Source organism: Salvelinus sp. IW2-2015, linkage group LG32 (genome assembly GCF_002910315.2).
Source record: "Salvelinus sp. IW2-2015 linkage group LG32, ASM291031v2, whole genome shotgun sequence".
Classification (NCBI taxonomy): Eukaryota; Metazoa; Chordata; class Actinopteri; order Salmoniformes; family Salmonidae; genus Salvelinus; species Salvelinus sp. IW2-2015.
In genome coordinates, this window is record NC_036871.1 from 30,267,107 (window position 1) to 30,290,591 (window position 23,485).

At 40.5% G+C, this 23,485-nt stretch overlaps 1 protein-coding gene across 1 annotated transcript in view; it reads right to left on the reverse strand.

Annotated features, from left to right (window-relative positions):
* LOC111956947 (epidermal growth factor receptor-like) overlaps positions 1 to 14,232 on the reverse strand; it is a 117,848-nt gene extending 103,616 nt beyond the window's left edge. Inside the window, exon 1 of the mRNA XM_023977659.2 lies at positions 14,003 to 14,232. Coding sequence (XP_023833427.1) covers positions 14,003 to 14,096 — 94 coding nt within the window. The 5' untranslated portion in view covers positions 14,097 to 14,232. The remainder of the gene's footprint in view (positions 1 to 14,002) is intronic.
* Between the last annotated feature and the right edge of the window lie 9,253 nt (positions 14,233 to 23,485).

The following is a 23,485-nucleotide window of genomic DNA, read 5'->3' on the forward strand; positions in this document are numbered from 1 at the left end:
CAAGCACAGTTAGGGTATATGCAGCAGTTTGAGCCGCCTGGCTCGTAGCGAAACTGTGTGAAGACCAATTTCTTCCTAACAAAGACCGTAATTCATTTGCCGGAATTGTACATAATTATGACATAACGTTGAAGGTTGTGCAATGTAACAGCAATATTTACTTAGGGATGCCACCCATTAGATAAAATAGCTCCTCGAGAACGAACGAGATTAGCTCTTAATGTGTTACAGAATCGTGATAAAGAATCTCACGAAATATTGAATATATTCTGATTGCGCGAACATGGATATTGAAGTACTTAGGTTTCTGGTTAAGGGTAATGTATTATTTACCATAATATTAGAACATGGACCCTAGGCTCTCGTTTTACTCTTGTCTTGATGATGTTGCGAAAGGGTTTCCACCAACGTACGATGTGTTTGGTGAAAGTTTTGGAAAAATACTGGATAATTAAGTCTATGTTTTAGATTTGATCAGAGCAGTCTGCTGAGCGGTGGTAGGCAGCGCATGGCGTATAAACGATTAATATCACTAACAGCACTGTGTTAATCGTCTCAATGTTTCTTTCGTCGAAGATCAAACATAGTCTTTCCGCCAGCTGTTCTTGTCCGGGCGATATGAGTCGCGTGATGGAGGACTCTCTGCCTCCAAAACATTTTTAGTCTAACTTTGGTTACTCGTTCTCTCGCCTTCAAGTGCTCTACTCAACTCCCGAGATTAGGCTGGCAATACTATTAGTGCCTATATAAGGTGCGATCTAAACACTATAATATGAGTTGTTTTCAGGAAAAGTGATATTGATGCATAGCAATACATAACTTATGATCGAGTGTTTTTACCGAAGCTCTAGAAAACAGAAGACGAATAGTGTGGCTACGTAAAAATGCAATCTAGTTAACAAGCTATATCACCTAAAGGTAGTACCTTCTGTATTAATCCGCACTTTGTGACTTGGAAAGATCAGTACTTGGGATAGGGAATCATGTTTATAATAGAGATGAATACCTACTCTTCTCATTCGTTGCTTATTCAATATGAGTCGTTAGGCGTGTTCCAAATGCTCATGCTAGTTTTAGAGTGAAGGAACTTTTAAAAGTATAGGCTGTAATCGCTTATTGAGAAGACAAATAGTTGCACTTTTACTTTCTTCTTCCAACAACTTCGTTTTCCTGACTTATAAAAACTGCTTAAACTCGTAAAGATATTTGAATCATCGTGAAATCATATCTTGATTTTTATGATGCACGCTCGTTTGACAAGATAAGATATATATGGTTATGAGATGTATAAGAGTTTACACAATATAATAAAATATAAGTTGGTCTAACTACTTTTCTGGGTTTATATGTGTGGTTTCGTCAAACTATTATTTAGTTATGTATTGAATGAATGATCATTATATATGTGACTAATATTTTCATTGACTAAGTTTTACTCAGAAGCCTGAAAGACAGGCGATTGGTGAGTATTTACGAATAAAATAGCTATATATACTAGTTACAGATTGGTATATCCCATAATTTAAATTACCGTACTATTGTACTTGTAAAATAAGTCGACAGTGATAGGGGTAAGATTTTTATATTATAGACATGAACATTTTTTCTGTTATAATAAAATAATTGTTTGCCGATAAATAGGGTCCATAAATGAACAGCAGTTAGTTTTGGAAAGGTTTGAATAAAAATGGTTTAAATATTATATATATAAAAATCGGCCGATTAATCCTATCGGCTTTTTTTGGTCCTCCAATAATCGGTATGGGGGTTATGGCTACTCATTACCTTAAACTCTGTCTTCCTTTCCGTAATCACTCTCTCTCCGATTGTTAGTCTGAGTATTAACTGTTAACTTCTGACATGTTTTACGAAGCCTGATGGACAGGCTGATGGAGAGATGGTGTTATGAAAATAGCTCTGAGTATACTAGAATATACTTGTAGTCCCGATTTGAATCCTCGACTTGTACTTCTGTGAAATAAAGCAGACAGTAGGGGAAGATTTTTATAATAGCAGACAATTTTGTTTCCTTAAAAGGTTGCGGAAAGGGTTACAACAGCAGTTGTTTGGGAAAGTTTTGAAAAGAACGTGGTACCATTTATTAAACTACTGTAAACGTAAGTTCCATACTGAATTAACTTGTTTCCGCATTGCAAGGCAGAAGTAGAGAGAAGGGATTTCATCCCAGAATATTTTTGGTCTAACTTTTTAGTTGTTAGTGGGTCAAAATTATAGTTGTTTCGGGAAATGAATGAATCTGACATAATTTCTGAAGCATGTATTTACCGCTAGCCTGGAAGGACAGTGCGGATAATGTAGTTAGGCAGAAATAGCTCTAGTTACAGATTTGGTTTTAGTCTCCAATTTGAAATCCGACTTTTGTATATTGAAAAGCAGACAGAGTAGGGGAAAATTTTTCAGGTAAGCAGAATTTTTTTCTGTTAAAATGATTGCCGAAAGGGGTCACAACAGCAGTTGTTTGGGAAAGTTTGAAAAAACGTTGTTCCATTAGTCAAAACTGCGTGAATACTCGTTTATAGTTCTCATTCGGAATCTAACTGTTTCCGCATTTGTAATAAGTACAGATTAATGTAGAGTGAAAGTGAATTTGATCCATAAACATTTTTGTTCTAATAACTTTGTTTAGTTGGTCAAAATACTATAGTTTGTGGAAATGAATGAATCTGCTAACTTTACTGAACATGTTTTACCTCAGTAAGACCGAAAGTAACATGACGTACTGGGGTTTACGAATAATAGCTCTAGTTACAGATTTGGTTAAGTTCCCGATTTGAAAAATCTGATAACTTCGTACTTTGATAAGCTAGACAATAGTTGGGGTGGATGAATTTTTATATATTATATAGTATATATATATGATATAAGCAGTAAACATTTTATTTCTGGTAAAATGTTGCGAAAGGGGTCAAAACAGCAAGTTTGTTTGGAAAGTTTGATAAAAATATAATTGTTATGATTACCATTAGTAAATAACTGTGCACTATGTTACCTAATTATGTTGTGTTACACTATACGGAAATTATACGTGTTACCTCTACTGTACATGTTGTTTTACCAGAGAAGCCTTGATGACAGGCGTATGGGCTTACCAGATAATAGCTCTAGTGACAGATTGGTAATTCACCGACTTATATCTCATATATCTCGACTCTGTACTTTGTGATAATGCATTAATACAGGTATCTATGAAGAAGATTTTATATAGATATTCAATATTTATTTTTCTGTAAAATGTTGCGAAAAGTGTGTGATGCTGTCAATCGCATTGTTTGAGGGTCTCAGATTTGAAAAATATAGATTAGGTACCATATAGTTAAAACTAGCTAGTAGATACATAGTGTTTCCAATACTGAATTAGACTTTATACTTTTCTGTATACATGGAATAATGCAAAAAAAACGATATTTACGAGCCTGAAAGAAACGAGCGCCGTGTTATAGTGGAGAGAGTTACGAAAAATAGCGTGGGTGTCAGAAAGTTGGTCAATATAGTCCGATTTGTAGACCTCACTCGTGTATATACGTACGCTTGAAGCAGGTACAGGCTTCTTGGGGGTATCGCTTATGTTTTATCTTAATGACCAGAATGTTCTTTCTGGTAGAAAATAGTTTGCATAAAGCGTGTAAGGTAGAGACAGGTCCCTGTTTGGAAAGTTTAGGAAATAATAAACACAGGTGATCTTCAAATATTCCTCTGATAACATTGAGTATAAGAAGATAAATCTGCTCATGTAACGTAAGGTTTTTCTGATATACGTACTTGATTTTACTCGAGCGTACTCTGTGACAGAATTGATACATAGTTAGAGGGAAGGATTTTGATCCAAAACATTTTTGTCTACTTTGTGTCTTAGTTTTGTGTACATAAATTATAGTGTTCGAGAATGAATGAATCTGCTAACTTCTGACATGTTTTACCGATAGTCCATCGTATTGAAGCATCAGGCGTGTGTGGGATTATTCGTAATAATATGGCTACCTTCTGTTACAATTGGGTTAGTCCCTATAGTTTGATAAATCCGACTTAGTGTGTACTCGCTAAAAGACGACTCCTGCTGGGGAAAATGGTGTGTGAGTTGATTAGTATATCTAGAACATTATTCTTTTTCCCTGTGATAAAAATTGTTGACAGCCGCAATCGGAGAAAGGGTCCACACAGTCAGTTTGTTTGGAAAGTTTGTGAAAAAAAACGTTGGTATCGCATTAAGTACGTAAAAACATGCTGGCATGTAACGTACGTTCATTAGCTGAGCTAGTACTGCTGGTTTCTCAACGACATTGACAAGCAGAAGTAGAGGAGAGAAGGATTATGAATCAAAACCGATTTTGTCTGAGGATTTGGTATATAAGTGTGTCGCCTAGATTTTGTATAGTTGTTATGGAAATGAATGAATCTGCTAACTCTACATTGTTTTACCGAAGCCTGAAAGAAGGCGATGGGTTACGAAAAAATTAGCTCTAGTGAATACATAGCTTATTGGTGGAGTACCTGATTTGACATCTGCTTCCGTTAGCTTGTGTGAAAAGCAACAAGATAGCGGGAAGATTCTCTAACACCATAGCAAGACCACTTGTGTTTTCTGCTTCAAGTCAAATGTTGGCAGAAGCGCGGTGTTCCTCATACAAGACAGATTTGTATTTGGGAAAGTTTAGAATACACAATGTATAGGTCATACTCATTAAGTAAAAACTTGCTGGTAACATAAGTGGTTCCATAACTGAATTAAACTGTTAACTTCTGACAATGTTTATACATCGAAAAGCACCTAGCAGATAAGACAGAGATCGAAGATGTGGCTTACGAAAATAGCTCTAGTTACAGATTGGTATTTCCCATTTTGAAATCCGACTCTGTACTTGAAATAGCAGAAAGCTACGTAGGAAATTAATAATATTATAGTAGATAGATAATATTTTTCCTGATGAAAATGATTGCGGAAAAGGGGTCAAGAAAAGCAGTTGAGCTCTTGGGGATAAAGTTGAAATATAAATAGGTTTCGAAAAAAAAAATGTTTATTGCTTTAGCTGAAATACGGAACCGTTCCGTCATTTTATCTAATGTGGTACCATGGTAGTAAAAACTTGCTGAGAGACCATAGTGTTCCATATACTGAGGATTACATACCTCCGTTAACTATACTGACGATGTTATATATATCTCGCCGTGAAGTTCATAGAAAGAACAGTGGCACATGAGCGTCACGTTACAAAACAGTAGCTCTAGTTAAGATTGGTAGTCCCCGATTTGTAAATATATCGACTTTGCGTATTCTTGAAAAAGTCAGAAACAAAGGTTATAGTGGGAAGAATACATATTTCTACTATGCAGACATTTTTTTCTGTAAAATGTGGTGCCGAACAAAGCGGTTAAAACAGCAATTTGATATGAATTACGCTCTTAGAAAAAAACGTGGTCCTTTGTTAGGAAGAAATGGTCTTCACACAGTTCGCTACGAGCCAGGCGGCTCAAACTGCTGCATATACCCTAACTGTTGCTTGCACTTGAGTACAAATTGACGTAATCTGCGCTGTAACGTAATTCAATCCTGAATGATACTGATTCCCGCAATTTGACAATGTCAGCCACGTGAGTTATGAAGGAAGAAGAGAATTTGCATCGTCTCGCACATGATTGTGTGTCCTAACTTTGGTTTAGTGGTCAAAATCAAGTATTTAACTAAATATTAGCATTAGGTGTGTTTTGAGAAAAAATGAAATAAATGAATCTGCTTTATCTTACTGTACGTGTGTTTTTACCGAAAGCTCGTGATATAGAATTGACATTACGCAGAATGTTGTGTACTCTGATGATGCTCTATGATTAGAGCTATAGGTAACATTGCGTAGTCCCTCTCGAGAGATTTGAATCCGACTTCGACTTTGAAAAGCATGACGGCAGACTAGGGTGCAGTGAGTCTGGTATTTTTATTCAGCAGAATTTTTTTCTGAAAATGTGCGAAGAGGCGGGATTTCATGCAGGCTGGTTGTTTGAAGAGAAGGGTCAAAGTTCTACCCGAAACTTTGGCAGATGTGGTTACCATTTAGTGATGGCTGATGATCTCGATGTGAATAATAGATTTATGATACACATTCCATGAGTCAAGGCTCTAATAGTATTAACTTATATGGACATGTCATCGTACTTAACGCGCCGAAAGCGCTGAAGTAGACAGGCGAATGTGTGTTACCGAAAACTACAAACTAGCCATGGTTTAATAGTTTGTGAGTCCTCGGATTTGAAACCGACTCTGTACTTGAAAAAGAAAACTTAATGCGTAGGAGATTGGTAAAGAATTTCTTATAAGTGATGTATTATTATTTTTCAGGTTATAAGAATTGTATGCTCTGTGATTTATTGGTTGAAGTATAAAGTATATCAAGTTGCCTAGTGCTATGTCAAGCTGTAGCAAGTTTTGTCGCTAACTTAGCAAATGTTGCACTCGCGTAAAATGTAGTCAGCCTGCCACCGAGTCTCCTCGTGGAGTGCAATGTAACGGCCATAATCGGTGTCAAAATGCTGATTACGATTGTTATGAAAACTTGAAATCGGCCCTAATTAATCGGCCATTCCGATTAATCGGTCGACCTCTAATACAAATGATGTGCGTTGTGACAGCATGGATACCATTCACGCTTAGAGAAGAAACTGCTGTAGATAACGGGGGGGGGTCGAAGAACTCAAGTGAACAGTGGGCTGTTTTCCTGGTACACCAGATTGGCTGCACCTGTTGAGATGGTAAGATAGCAGCAGGACCTTTAGCTGTTTTTTCCAGACTAAATTCATGCGTCTCTTTCCACTGGAGCCTCTCACACAGCCACAGGTGACCCACTGGATCATGGAAAGGCTAAAAAAGAACTCCATGACTCTGTTACCACAAACAAAGAAATAAGCTCAATGAGTAACTACATGCAGACAAAGTCACTTTTCCCATGCATATCTTCAGGATTCTGCATTGGTGATGACACAGTAGTCTACCTAGGGATACAAACAGTGTGTTTATTGATAATCAACTGTAAGTGTGTCTGTCTGTGTGAGATAGGGACTGTTCAATACTTTCCATCACTATTGACCATCTGGTATGCCTAACAGCACAAGAACTGCTTATCATGACACATTGATTCATTTCCATGACAGCAAACATGAATAGAAGCCACATTAATGATAACACGCTGGTATTAATGGTGTCCTAATGACATAACGGAACTCAAGAATAACAATGGGCTCCTATAGCTTCAGCTTATGATAGTGCTGAGCGATTAGCCGAATATCCTGTTTTTTTTTTTTAAACAGCCAATTTACCTTTTTTMGGGTGAGCTCAATGCACACATTGCGTAGTTTCTCTAGAGATAGATCAGATCAAGCCAGAACTGTAGGGAATTGTAGTTTCCAACAGGCCAACAATATTCTACATACTGTACACAGAACAAAAATATAAATGCAACATGCAAACATTTTAAAGATTTTACTGAGTTACAGTTCATATTAGGAAATCAGACAATTTAAATAAATTCATTAGGACAATCTATAGATTTCACACGACTGGGAATACAGATATGCATCGGTTGGTCACAGGTAACTTTTAAAAAAGGTAGGGGTGTGGATCAGAAAACCAGTCAGTATCTGGTGTGACCACCATTTGCCTCATGCAGCACGACARATCTCCTTTGCATAGAGGCTGTTGATTGTGAACCACAGCTTGGTGCCCTTGCTCGTGTTGGCCATAGATCACAATGCTCAGCAGATCTATAGGTGTTGCTTCCTGGATACCTGCAATCTACAGAAACACCATTGTCCCTCTGTGAAACTGTACTCCAAATGTAATCTTTCTCTGCCACTCTGAGGTAGATTAGTTTATCAAAGAGAGTAGCAGAAACAGAGTGAGTTTTCCCCCAGCTGCCAGCCCGCAGTTAGCTCTCATGGCCATGCTCCAGAAGCCATATCCACAACAATGGCTTGAGCAGATGAGAAATCTGGGAAGGTCAGAGAACACGCTTGGGTTCAAATAGTGTTTGTTTTCTTTCAAACACTTTACCTGCCCTTGACTGAGCTTGCCCTGGCGCAATGGAAACAATGGGTTAGTCCCAAAAGTGCAACCCCCTCACTTCTGGCTCTCTAAGCAGGGCTCAATCAAACACTCAAAAGTATTTGAAAGAAAACCAATACTGTTTGAACCCAYGTCTGTTAGAGAGGCTACAATAACCAGGCAAGCACCCCCTAGATTCTACTGAACAGCCAAGCTGAGATTCTAGGGTTACTGAAGTATTGTAACCTATATTTCACTAATGCTGACAACGGCAATATCAATCTGATCCTACCTTAATGAAAATAAAATGTTTTTCTGAAATTATGGAAAACAATAGATGATGGATGGAGAGACTAGAGAGATGTTGTTGGTTGGAATCCGACAGAGAACATTAAGTGTTATGGAAGATAAGGTTTCTGGTATGGTACAGTGGCACTGAGGTATGATAATTAAGGTGTGCAAGAAGGCCAAAGGTAAAAAAGAATAGTAAGCACAATGCAATCTATGCTTTATTGACAKTATTTTATCCCTTAGTTCTTCATCAGGTCAGACCTGAACATAATCTTTGACCTCCAGCAKCTGCTGTGCCAATATGTAATATTCTCTCATACAAGAATAGGGGAGATATGAGTCTGAATATACGATACTATTCACACAGCTTCATTAAAAGATAGCAGTTTGGCTGTGGCACTTTCACTGGACATATACCTACACATCTTACATGCTCTCAGTCACCCAGACCTACCATCATACAAGAGCTCCAGTCATCTAACTGGGAATAGCAGAATATTGCAGCATATTGATATAAGCGGGCTTGGTAGATTGTGCCCACGCAGGCCAGCCCTTGCTTTGCAGGCAGCCTGGTGTTGTGATGGGGATTAAGGATTTAGCGGCGAACATGTCCCTATGATTAGACTGATCTGTCACAGGTAATCTTTTATTATCTCTAGACTCACAGAGACAGATAGGAAGGACCTGAGGGGACCTCTTCCTACTCTATCTCTCTTCTCTCTCTGACAGCTTGGCATGGGGAGACATGTGATATGATGACACATCGAAAAGATGGGAGGAATTTTTAGGACTGCCTGCAATAAGAAAAATATGTCAGCCATCTATTTGCAAATTCGATGTGTCATCTCTACCTTCGAAAACAGGAATTTTGGGGTGACTGCAACAAGAACCATCTCAACCATCTCCGAGTTCTCCAAATAGAGATCCACTGGAAGACACATTGACTGAAATGCATTCGAGCCCAGTAATGTATAATTGCTGGAGTGATTGCTTCTGGGTGGATGATGAGGATAATTATCTGGGTTATATTAGCGTCCTCTCAGAAGATAACAGTTTATCATCATTGATACCAATGGCGTGCAGGAAGAAACATCAGATGAGCTCTCAGATGAACTTTTTTTTACCAAATATTGTAGGCAGGCCCTTGACTAAAGTCCATGGTTATTGATTTAGGGACCCCGCCAGTGAAAAACTATCTAGGGGAAACTCTGCGCCAACGTAGTCTGTTTGGCATGACAATGACAGCAATGGCGTTGGCAAGACAGTGCAAKCAGATCTGGGACCAGGTTAGKACCAACTTGCAGAAATAAACATGGGAAGATCTCTCAACACTAGTTCTACCTAAATCCCACCACCAGCAGCACTAAATGGGGTGCTGGGCCCAGGCTTTCACAGTAGGACTGGCAGAACGCTTTGGCCTCCCGAGTGGCACAGCGTTCTAATGCTAGAGGTGTCACTACAGACCCTGGTTCGATCCCGGGCTGTATCACAWCCGGCCGTGATCGGGAGTCCCATAGGGCAGCGCACCATTGGCACAGCGTCGTCCTGGTTAGGGYAGGGTTAAGCCGGGGTAGGCCGTCATTGTAAATAAGAATTTGTTCTTAACTGACTTGCCTAGTTTAAATAAAGGTTCAATAAAATAATAAATAAATAAAAATAATTGACATGGCCCCCTTCCTGTGGGAGATGGGTAATTGTTGCTAAATGCATTGTCAAATCTCCCATTCATCTCAAAGAGGGGATAGGGAGCACATTAGCCCACTGCCTCGCCTTGATGTCATCCCCATGCATACAGGATAACCACATCTACTAAATATTTTCAGATCCCCAGTGCAAACTCAGGCAGGACTTTCAGCTCTAGTTGTCACTAATTTAGGAAGAACAGTACTGTGGAGGTTTGTTAGTGTTTTTCTCCCACCAGTTCAACACTGACATTTAGCCCCAGGAGAGAAAGAATAGTCTCTTGAATTCTAGAAAAATCCACTAGTTTAGAGTACTTTTCAAAAGATGAGTTGAATGGGAAAGACAAGGCACAACCTGAACCTCATTAACATATTGTGACATTCTTGACATCTTCTCTATTTACTGAGTAACTCATCACTTTATGTGTAACCACAAACACTCAGCAATCTGAACCTCTCAGCTACTTTTATAAGACATACTGAAACGTTTCAGATTGTTGTTTTGACATCAGCCAAAATGAGGAGAATTATGTAAAATTAACAGACTATAACATACTGTAATTTCGCACCATGTTCATTCTGGCTTGAATATTTTGCGAACTGTGAGTGTGTGTCATGAAAAAGTTGCGAGTAAAAGAAACATCTGTCACAGCCCGTGGCCAAACAAAAACATGTTTGCCTTCGTCCTCTTAAACCATACGGCAGGACTGTGAAATTCTATGTAACACCATCTTTCTAAACATATGTTCTATGTACTGAAACTTAAAAAGACAAATTCTCCAGTCCAGTGACTATTTCTTTGCTTCTCTCTCTTTTTATTGGCTCTCTAAAAGCCTTATTTAGGGTCCTTTCACAACAGGGGGCCAATGTGCGCTGTCCGGTTTGTTTAGCTGCTCTGAAATATTTAGGAAATCTGTCTTTTGGCTCACAAACATGCCTGCCTTGTTATGATTCTGTGAACACCGGCTAGGACTGGGAAAGGATRGTATCTTAATTAGTGATGGGGGGGTACCTGCACAAAAAGTGTTTTTCCTCCATAGCTTGTTCTCCATCTTCTTTTTAAATAAGGAGCCAATTTGTTTTTAGCACTTTTATTTCCCTGACTGATCAAAACTCGTTTTCTCATGTTRTCTTGTCGCTCTGAGGCAGCCATATGGTGAGCAATATGTTTAAAACATCAAGTTAAATAAATAAAAATATTTTTWWWAAATCACAGTATCGAATCGCAATACAAATAGAATCTCAATGCATATTGTATCGGCACCCAAGTGTCGTGATAATATCATACCGTGAGGTTCCTGACAATTCCCAGCCCTAAACTTAATAGAACCAGCTGATGAAACACGTTGCAATTGGAGCTAGTCAGGAACCATGTTTTTGGCCTCCTAGTTTGAGTGCACTTATTGTAAATGGCTCTAAACAACAACATCCGCAAGCTACCCAACATGACTCAAATGAAACATAAATGTTTTGATCTCAATAAAGATTTTTTKCAAGATATTGCCACCATAAAATAATCAATTTGCCTTCTTGTCAGCTGAGGGATYACATGTAATTCACTGGATGTTAGTCTTATTGGCTCCTGGTTTAAATGCATTTGAGGTGTCAAAAGTACATAGTAGGGAGAGCAAAAAACACCCCAAGATAAGAAAACTATGTTAACGTCAAGTATAAAATGTGAAGTCCCAAAGAACAGGAGAGAAGAGAGGACAATGGCAACTGACCAAGTAAAGCGGAACAATCACCACCTGGAGTTTCTCAAAGCTAATACACAAATCATCCAGCAGGTAAAGTGAGTGGCATACTGGCATACTCAAACAAAATAAAACACTGGTCAATTAAGTATGCACCAAAAATTGTTCTCCAACATTCACTATATATACAAAAGTATGTGGACACCCCTTCAAATGAGTGGATTTGGCWATTTCAGCCACACCTGTTGCTGGCAGGTGTACAAAGTCGAGCACACAGCCATGTAATCTCCATAGACAAACATTGGCAGTAGAATGGTCTTACTGAAGAGCTCAGTTACTTTCAACGTGGCACCGTCATAGGATGTCAGTTCGTCAAACAAGTCAGTTCGTCAAATGTATGCCCTGGTAGAGCTGCSCCGGTCAACTGTAAGTGCTGTTATTGTGAAGTGGAAACGTCTAGGAGCTGCAACGGCTCAGCTGCTAAGTGGTAGGCCACACAAGCTCACAGATCGGGGGCGTCGGGTGCTGAAGCATGTAAAAATCGTCTGTCCTCGGTTGCAACACTCACCACCGAGTTCCAAACTGCCTCTGGAAGCAACGGCAGCACAATAACTGTTCTTAGGGAGCTTCATGAAACGGGTTTCCATGACCGAGCAGCCACACACAAGCCTAAGATCACCATGCGCAATGCCAAGCGTCGGCTGGAGTGGTGTAAAGCTTGCCACCATTGGACTCTGGAGCAGTGGAAACGCACTCTCTGGAGTGATGAATCACGCTTCCCCATCTGGCAGTCCGACGGACGAATCTGCGTTTGGCGGATGCCAGGAGAACCCTAGCTGCCCCAATGCATAGTGCTAACTGTAAAGTTTGGTGGAGGAGGAATAATGGTCTGGGAATGTTTTTCATGGTTCGGGCTAGGCACCTTAATTCAAGTGAAGGGAATTCTTAATGCTACATACAGCATACACTGACATTCTAGACAATTCTGTGCTTCCAACTTTGTGGCAACAGTTTGGGGAAGGCCCTTTATAGTTTCAGCATGACAATGCCCCCATGCACAGAGCGAGGTCCATACAGATATGGTTTGTTGAGATCGGTGTGGAAGAACTTGACTGGCCTGCACAGAGCCCTGACCTCAACCCCATTGAACACCTTTGGGAGGAATTGGAACACCAACCGTGAGCCAGGCCTAACTGCCCAACATCAGTGCCCAACCTCACTAATGCTTTTGTGGCTGAATGTAAACAAGTCCCCACAGCAATGTTCCAACATCTAGTGGAAAGCCTTCCCAGAAGAATGGAGGCTGTTATAAGCAGCAAAGGAGGGATTAACTCCATATTAATACCCATGATTTTGGAATGAGATGTTCGACAAGRGGGTGTCCACATACTTTTGGTCATGTAGTATATGTTACAATGTAAAATGTGATACAGTGGAAGTCATTGAAAAACAACTCTCCTCCCTTTCCAGGGCATCATCAATGGCTAGAATATTCTGGTGCGTTGCCTAATGCTGCATTCCTAACCAAGCGGGAAGGTGGTAATTACCAGTTGTCAAGTTGTAAAGACCAGTTGGATGCATTCACATGCGTTGAACTCATTGGCCAACAAGCTGCATCAACCATACACTAAAAGTYCATGCTTGTAAAGATATTAGTGTTCAAAAAACATATGAATAGATTGCTTTTTATAAATAATGTTGTTGCATTTAACTGATGAAAATGCTGTTACTGATGTCATMTCCTTAGTAGGTGACGTCAGAGGTCAGCATGTGGGCGAAGTCGGAGCTCAGGGATGATATACCTAGTAATTACCAGTTGGAGGGGKTTTCAAGTGGATTTTTCGAATTCGTATGTGGTAAATACCACCTTCCCACTTGGTTATGAATGCAGCATAAGTTATTCGTTTCGCATGGGATGCGTACCGTAGTTGCGCTGTAGTGGTCTATTGGTCCATGTTTGTGTTCCTTGGCACCTCAAACAGTACCTACTATGAAAGTCTATCATCGAACTTTCTATAAATGTAGGCAATCATAATATACCTTGAGTGAACTATTTTTTACAAGTGGGCTACATAGTCCCAGACAAGTAATAACCAGCAAGACTTCTTCACTAAGGTTACTGGATTCTTTCCCATGCTGGTTGTCTGGAGTTTCTAAATCTTGAAAGTGTTTTACGCTCGCGGTAGTGAAATGCCTTTACTTTCGTTGATAATCTAAAGAAATATAACCAGGATTCCAAAACATTTCACTAAAATAGGCGAATATAAGCACAAGATATTTCTTTATCTTACCTTTCTTTTCCGGCAAAGAATAGGAGACCAAAGAGGTGAAAATGATCCAGATTTGAAACTGTGTAGCCATGGTATTTGTTAAACTCGTCTTCATTCTTCCTCCCCGAATGTATGAAAACGTGTCAGTCCATACTAATTATGCATAAAATCCAACTAACTTTACATTAAAACTGTGAGGTGGCGTCAACTGAAGGACTTTTCTTTACTTGTAAGTTTGACAGCTCCTTCTCCTCCTGTATTTCTCAACAGTACGAGACGTTCGAAGGAAAGCGAGAGAAACCGAAGGGATATCTGACGTCATCAGTAGGGAGGACCATTGGTGTACATTCTCATGCATCCTCTCAGGTCACCAGATAAGAAATTACAAAGGGTCCCTTTTCAATTTTTCTATATGAAGTTACGTATTCTAATGTAATTTGCATGATTAACGAAAATACAGAAGACATAATTAATTTGATAGACTATATAAATAGTTAACTACAATTGACATGCATAAGCCTTTAGTTAAATAGAGGCATGCATGTGCTTCTTCTAATGCATTATGAAGAGGGTATTCATAGGAAGTGTTACTCTGACTAAAACCATAGCAACAATATATTGCAATCTTATCACCCTCAGTCTTCCTCACTTATTTTTTGGACCTAAAACAAACAAGTGATTAGAGTAACACTGTCAGGGGCTGACAAGTTAATGGCCCAATTAATAGCATGTGCAGACAATTGTTGACAGAAGGTCAGCCTGGTCAAAGTGATCTAAATGGCCGCCGAGCCAGAGATGTTTTGTGTTGCTGTACACAGAGCTGTGTGTGTGTGTGTGTTTCTGTACACAGAGCAGACTCTATGGGGACAGGAGTGATAGAAAACATTTGTCATATCGGTCGTTATCTCATTATGCTGGAATCTAATGGCTCTGCAAATTGTCTTTGGTTGCAGAACAGAGGAGGAAGAGGATATCATGTGTATCAGTGAAGTTATTACCATTTCTACTCTCCTCACAGAGTGCTTGGCTAAAGACAAATAGGTACAGTAGGGTTTTATTTTTTATGCTATTTTGAGAATGTGGATGTGTTGCAACTGTTTCTTAGGAAAAAGGAATCCATTTCTTTTTTTTTTACACAGTCCGTATTGACCCCGTTCTGGGTCCAGATCCAGACCACAGTCTGTCTGTTGAGTATGGCTGATCTATGGCATGTGGTTGTAGTTTATGGCAGCCTACCCTGAACACAATTGAACCTGATATGAGAGGTTAGGACTCACCTTGCTGTAACTTTAAATTTCTCCTGGATCTGCTGTTGCCTTCGCATTCTTCAGCTGTGGACAGAGAGGAARATCAATACTCTTTCAAGTGGACTACACTCCAACTGCCTGTTTTGAAGGAAGGTAGTTATTGTTGCACAGGAGATTGGTGGCACCTTAGTTTGGGAGGAGGGGCTTGTGGTAATGCCTGGCGTGGAATGATATCAAATACATCAAACACGTGGTTTGATGCCATTCCATATGCTCCATTCCAGCCATTATTATGAGCCGTCCTCCCCTCAGCAGCCTCCACTGTATTGTTGTGCCTTATATATCCAGTCTCCCAGATGGTTTGCCTTTAACACTCACTGACCTCTTTCTCCCAGATGGTTTGTCTTTAACACTCACTGACCTCTTTCTCCCAGATGGTTTGACCTCTTTCTCCCAGTTGGTTTGTCTTTAACACTCACTGACCTCTTTCTCCCAGATGGTTTGTCTTTAACACTCACTGACCTCTTTCTCCAAGATGGTTTGTCTTTAACACTTGACTGACCTCTTTCTCAAGATGGTTTGTCTTTAACACTCACTGACCTCTTTCTCCAAGATGGTTTGTCTTTAACACTCACTGACCTCTTTCTCCAAGATGGTTTGTCTTTAACACTCACTGACCTCTTTCTCCCAGATGGTTTGTCTTTACACTCACTGACCTCTTTCTCCAGAATGGTTTGTCTTTAACACTCACTGACCTCTTTTCTCCAAGATGGTTTGTCTTTAACACTCACTGACCTCTTTCTCCAAGATGGTTTGTCTTTAACACTCACTGACTCTTTCTCCAAGATGGTTTGTCTTTAACACTCACTGACCTCTTTCTCCAAGATGGTTTGTCTTTAACACTCACTGAACTCTTTCTCCAAGATGGTTTGTCTTTAACACTCACTGACCTCTTTCTCCCAAGATTGGTTTGTCTTTAACACTCACTGACCTCTTTCTCCAAGATGGTTTGTCTTTAACACTCCACTGACCTCTTTCTCCAAGATGGTTTGTCCTTTAACACTCACTGACCTCTTTCTCCAAGATGGTTTGTCTTGTCTTTAACACTCACTGGCCTCTTTCTCCCAGATGGTTTGTTTTGTCTTTAAGACTCACTTTTAGGGCTGGGACTAGGGCTATGGCTGAGACTAGGGTTGGGTCTATGTCTGGGGCAGGGCCTGGAGCTCGGGCTGGGACTAGGGCTATGGCTGGGACAAGGGCTGGGGCAGTGCCTATGGCTGGGGCAGTGCCTGGAGGTCTGACTGGGACTAGGGCTTTGCCTGGGGCTATATGGTTATCAACAGCCTCTCTGATTGTTATGTTGACATATAGCTCAGGTATTCTGTGGAATCTGTCTTCATGGTCCAAACACACCAAGACAGTCGTGAAGAGGGCACGGCAACGCCTATTCCCCCTCAGGAGACTGAAAAGATTTGGCATAGGTCCACAGATCCTCAAAAAGTTATACAGCTGCACCATCGAGAGCATCCTGGCTGGTTGCATCACCGCCTGGTATGGCAACTACTCGTCCTCCGACCGCAAGGCGCTACAGACGGTAGTGTGGCAGGCCCACCACTGGGGCCAAGCTTCCTGCCTCCCAGGACCTCTATACCAGGCAGCGTCAGGGGTAGGCCCTAAAAATTGCCATAGACTGTTCTCTCTGCTACTGCAGAGCAAACAGTACTGGAGCTCCAAGTCTAGGTCCAAAAGGCTTCTTAACAGCTTCTACCCGCAAGCCATAAGACTGCTGAACAGCTAATCAAATGGCTACCCGGACTATTTGCATTGACTCCCCCCCCCCCCCCCCCTATGTTACGCTGCTGCTACTCACTGTTTATTATCTATGCATAGTTACTTTACACCTACCTACATTACCTCGACTAACCTGTACCCCCGCACATTGACTCGGTACCGGTACCCCCTGTATATAGCCTCGTTATTGTTTTTTTATTGTTGCTCTTTTATTTTTTACTTTCGTTTATTTAGTAAATATATTTCTTAACCGACAATGCAATTAAGAAAAATACGAGTTAAGTCCTTGTAAGTAAGCATTTCATGGTAAGGTCTACTACACCTGTTGTATTTGGCGAATGTGAGAAATAAAATTAGATTTGATTTTGATTTAATATCTCCAGACAGAGTGGACGTTGGTAATGGTCACTGCTGTCCCAGTTTTCYCTAATACAGGTCTTGCAGAAGTTGTGTCCAGATGGAATGGAGACTGGCTCAGTGAACACATCCAGACACTGGAATTGCATTTTTGTCCCCCCCAGTTTTATAATTGGAATGTGATACAAAATTAGGCAACAATGTGCTTTAAGACCGTGTGGACACCTCCGAGCGGTCGGGTAGACYGTTTTGAATGTTTATCCGACTGGATAAAAAATAACATATATTTATGACCCCCCCACTTCTAAAACCAAAGTTGCGCCCCTGGCTGGAGGAACCCATATCTGGGAATAAAGACACAAGTAGAACCAACACAAGTCTTCAGGTCTAAGGCAAAGGTACTCATCACATGAGCATATAGATATGAGTATACATTTGGACAGTGAAGATAAAACGTTTAATTTGGCTCTATACTCCAGCATTTTGGATTTGAGATTGAATGTTTTATATGAGGCGACATTACAGAATGTCACCTTTTATTTGAGGGCATTTTCATACATATCTGTTTTATAGTAGGGGACTGTATATAGAGTCAGGTCCATAATTATTGGCACCCTTGATAAAGATGAGCAAAAAAGACTGCATATAATACATTGAAATAATTAGATATATTGTATGATAAAAAAATTGGGAAATTATATAATTTTGTACTAATACAATTGCTCAGAGAAAGATAGGGGTCCAAATGATTGGCAGTCCTGTTTTCAYTACTCCAGCACCCTGCCCATGCGAGGATAACGACACTGAGCCTTTTTCTCAAATGTTTTATGAMATTAGAGAACACTTTGGGAAGGATATTAGACCATTCCTTCATAGAGAATCTTTCCAGATCCTTGATATCTTTCTGTTCTCTGCACACTTCAATTCAAACCATCATGTAGTAACCAAAAAAGTGTTTAACAAATCAAAATAGATGTTTTTATTCTTCAAAGTAGCGACCTTTTGCCTTGATGACAGCTTTGCACACTCTTGACATTCTCTCAACCAGCTTAATGAGGTATGCTTTTTCAACAGTTTTGAAGGAGTTCCAGCATGTGCTGAGCACTTGTTGGCTGCTTTTACTTCACTCTGCAGTCCAACTCATCCCAAACCATCTCAATTGGGTTGAGGTCGGGTGATTGTGGAGAACAGGTCATCTGATGCASCACTCCATCACTCTCCTTCTTGGTCAAATAGCCCTTACACAGCCTGGAGGTGTGTTTTGGGTCATTGTCCTGTTGAAAAACAAATGATAGTCCCACTAAGCGCAAACCAGATGGGATGGCGTATTGCTGCAGAATGCTGTGGTAGCCATGCTGGTCAAGTGTGCCTTGAATTCAAAATAAATCACTGACACTGTCACCAGCAAAGCACCATCACACCTCCTCCTCTATGCTTCATGGTGGGAACCACACTTGTGGAGAGCAACTGTTCACCTGCTCTGCMTCTCACAAAGACACGGCGGTTGGAACCACAAATCGCAAATTTGGACCATCAGACCAAAGGAAAGATTTCCACCGGTCTAATGCCCATTGCTCATGAATCTTGCCCCAAGCAACTCTCTTAATATTGGTGTAGTAGTGTTTTTTGTTGTTGCAGCAATCCGSCCAATAAGGCCTGATTCACGCYGTCTCCTCTGAGGAGTTGATGTTGAGATGTGTCTGTTACTTGAAGCACTTATTTGGACTGCAATTTCTGAGGCTGGTAACTCTAATGAACTTATCCTCTGCAGCAGAGGTAACTCTGGGTCTTCCTTTCCTGTGGCGGTCCTCATGAGAGCCAGTTTCATCATAGCGCTTGAGGGTTTTTGCGACAGCACTTGAAGAAACTTCCAGATTGACTGATCTTCATGTCTTAAAGTAATGATGGACTGTCGTTTCTCTTTGCTTATTTGAGCTGTTCTTGCCATTATATGGACTTAGCCCTATTTGGTAAAAGACTGTCTTCTGTATACCACCCCTTCCTTGTTACAACACAACTGATTGGCTCAAGCGCAGTAAGAAGGAAAGAAATTCCACAAATTAACTTTTAACAAGGCACACATGTTAATTGAAATGCATTCCAGGTGACTACCTCATGAAGCTGGTTGAGAGAATGCCAAAAGTGTGCAAAGCTGTCATCAAGGTAAGGGTGGCTACTTTGAAGAATCTGAAATATAAAACATATTTTGATTTGTTTAACACTTTTTTGTTTACTACATGATTCCATAAGTGTTATATCGTAGTTTTGATGTCATCACTATTATTCTACAATGTAGAAAATAGTAAAAAATCCTTGAATGAGTAGGTGTTCTAAAACTTCTGACCGGTAGTGTGTATATATATTACATTAATAAAAACAATCCCAGAACAGAAATAGCAGAGGTCCATGAAAGCTTTTCTGAACAGCACTGTCTGTGCCTTTTAAAGGAGGACATAGACTCTGCAGCCCTAATAGTGTATGGAGGTGTGTTCCACAGCCACAGAGCCGTGCAACTGACAGCCCTGTCACCCATAGTTTTCAGTCTTCTGTGGGGCTGCTGAAGGGAGACAGACCTGGAGGAGCGAAGGGTGCGTATGTGATCGAAGGGTAGAATAAGGTCAGACAGGTACTTGGGTCCAGAGTTGTGGATAGCTTGGTAAGTGTGGACCAGGATTTTGTAGTCGATGAATGAGCATGGGAGCCAGTGTAGGTTGAACAGCACTGGAGTGATGTGCTTGCCGGAGGAGGTGTGGGTTAGGACACGTGCAGCACAATTTTGGACACTTGGCAGACAACAAAAAGGGTGTTACAATAGTCCAGACGGGATGAAATAAAGGCGTGGATGACCTGGCAATGTTCCGTAGATGTAAAAATGAGACTTTGGTCATACTCTTGATATGGACCTCAAACGAGAGCTGACTGTCAAATATCACACCCAGGTAGCGAACCTCAGTGGAGGGGAGGACCTTGACACCATCAATATTGAGGCTGTAAGCTGCTGCTGTTGTTTATGATAGTGTGACTGCCAATCAGGGCAACCTCTGTCTTTTTGCAGTTTAACTGCAGGAAACCCAACTGCATCCATGCTTTGATGACCTGCAGGCAGCTGAGCAGGAGTGCAGTGGTATTGGCAGTGTCAGTGTTTGTCGAGACACAGCTATGTGTCGTCAGCATAAAAGTGAAAGCCCAGTCGATGTTTCCTCAAGATGTTTCCCAGTGGCACCATGTAGATACAAAACATTAGTGGCATCAGGACCGAGCCTTAAAGGACCCCCTGTCAGACCACAGCTGTTTCTGACCTACTGTACTAGGACTGATGGCTATAAACTGGTAGCGATCAGTGAGATAGGACCTGAACCAGTCCTGGACAGTGTCTGACAGACCCAGGAGCTTCTCCATGCGGTCCAGCAGGATGACGTGGCTGACCGTGTCGAATGCTCCAATGAGGTCCAGTAGTACAGTATGTATGTAGTATGACTTTGGTCAGCCTATGCATCATTTGTGAAATATTTATGTAGTACTTATAAGCACTTTGCCATAAAGCCTTTAGGTAGCGGTAGTTTGTTTAAAGTGTGACTGAAGTTTAGATTTGGCTCATTTACATTTGTAACAAACCATGCAAAGTGTTTTAGTGTTGTGTAGAAATGGTGGCCTCACCCAAAGTGGTTTGTCACATTGAATTAGGGGGAGGGGTGATGTACTGTAGACAAGGGTTGTGTCCCAAATGGAACCCTATTCCCTACAAAGTACACTACTTTTGACCAAGGCCCATAGGGCTCTGGTCAAAAGTAGTGCTCTATACAGGGATTAAGGTGCCATTTAACACGCAGACTAGCTCTGGTACTTGCTTATTGTCGTTTTATTTGGTCTGTTCAGATATTATAGATCCACCAATTACATTTTCTCTCAAATAGAGGTGGTTTCCGAAACTGATTAGGCGAATGGAAATACAAATCCTCATGTTTTTGAGGACATTATATTGTATGGACTCTAATCGCAAACAACTTGCAAATATGCAACGGAACTAAAATCTGAATTGCTCTATTTGGGCTGGTTTTACTATGGCTTGCTTGCTGATGCAAAGTTTGTACCTGTTTTTTCAAAAGGGAATAAAAAATGACACAGAGCAACAGGGTAAACAGCAGATAAAGAGTGATGCAAGACATGAGCATGGGTGCACTGACGCTGCTGCAATGTGATAGCTGTCAGGTGCATTGACTTTTTTCCCCCTGGGGGGTTGAGACCACTTGCTGTTTGGATATACTGTATATATATTTCTTTACATTTCATGGTCAGATGCCATGGAAATAGAGCTCTTTGGCCATGCACGCTAGTGGTGGGTTTGGCGTTGAAAAACAGAAGCATATGCAGAAAAGTACCTCATAACTACGGTAAAATATGGTGGTGGATCTTTGATGTTATGGGGATATTTTGCTTCCACTGGTCGTAGGGCCCTTGTTAAGGTCAACAGCATAATGAACTTGACCAAGTACCAGGACATTTTTGACAAAAACCTGGTTGCCTCTGCCAGGAGGCTGACACTTGGCCACAAGTGGATCTTACAGCAAGACAATAACCCCAAGCACTAATCAAAATGTACAAAGAAATTGTTTAATGGGTACAAAATCAACATTTTGCAATGGCCATCTCAGTCTCCAGACTTGAACCCCATTGAAAACCTGTGGTTTGAATTGAAGAGGGCAGTCCATAAGAGCAGACTAAGGATATTAAGGATCTGGAGAATTTCTGTATGAAGGAATGGTCTTTTCCAATCTCATAAAACATAGAAAAAGGTTTGTTGTTGTTATCCTGGCAATGGGAGGGTGCTAGAGTATTGCAAACTGGGGGGCCAATAATTTTGATGCTTATCTTTTTAGATTTTTTTGTATTAATTGTTAAACAAAATCTCTTTCTCGGAACAATTGTGTTAGTATAAAYTAATATATTTTCCCCATTCTTTTTCAGCGTACAATATAGCTCAGTATTTGTGTTATTTATACAATATTTTTGCTCATCTTTATCAAGGGTGACAATAATTATGGACCTGACTGTATATACAGCCATATCATGGCGGGCCATATTAAATGATACCGTGGGACCGCGTGTTTGACACCCTTGCACTAACCACTATGGAAGATTAAACGCATCATGTCTATGGTCTCTGTATTTGCCAAGATAAGTGGAAAATATGTAGACCGAGTGTGTGCATTGTGCAAGGTACAAGGAGAAAGGGGTGGTTAGACGTGCTCTGTATTCCAAGAGGATGATTCAAATTTGCAACAATGTCAGGTGACATGGAAAAGAGGGGACACATTGTCTACGTTAATATCAAGGTATGTTGTTGTTTATGTTACTGACACACATGTAGACTACTTGTAAATCTTAACACTTTTGAAAACAAGAAAATATGCACACCATGGCATTTTAGATCTGCATTTACACAAGCAAAAGAAACAACATTATTTTGGTCCATGACGATATTGCCCCAAATAGAAATGTATGGCCATATTGAAAACATGTTGCTGTGAAAGGTCCAAACAAACACAACATAATGACCAGCTAGTCTACTGGTGATTTCTCTGAAAGGGAGTGTGATGGCTGAATGAAGGTAGTGGCTGGTTATCCTTCCTTGCTTTCATTCATCACCTTTCAATTCAACCACTCCTCAGGTATTCAAGAYCTGTTACTCAGGGAAAGACCTGTTGGAGGAGAAACATGTTTTCATATAAAGAAGGGAGAAGTTGTTAAGGAGCAGGTCTATAGCCTACACACAAAGTCGACTGAAGAAGTTATTAGCAGCGTCTACAGTAACTAAAAGAGAAGCAACTCAACTATGATAGCTACCTGTCCATCAAGGAAAATGTAACACCTAATTATTAAACAATAACTGGACAAAGAAGTCAAACCAATTAAGTGGTTCATTGAAGCAGAGAGAGAAGAGAGGATCTCATGTCAAATGCTGTTGAAGTAATATGGCTACAGGTTCACCTGCCTCACCTAAAGCCCATTCTGGTGGGATGTTCCTATAGACCACCAAGGGCCAACAGTCAGTATCTGGATACTGTAATATGTGTGAAATGCTTGATAATGTATTTGATATCAACAGAGG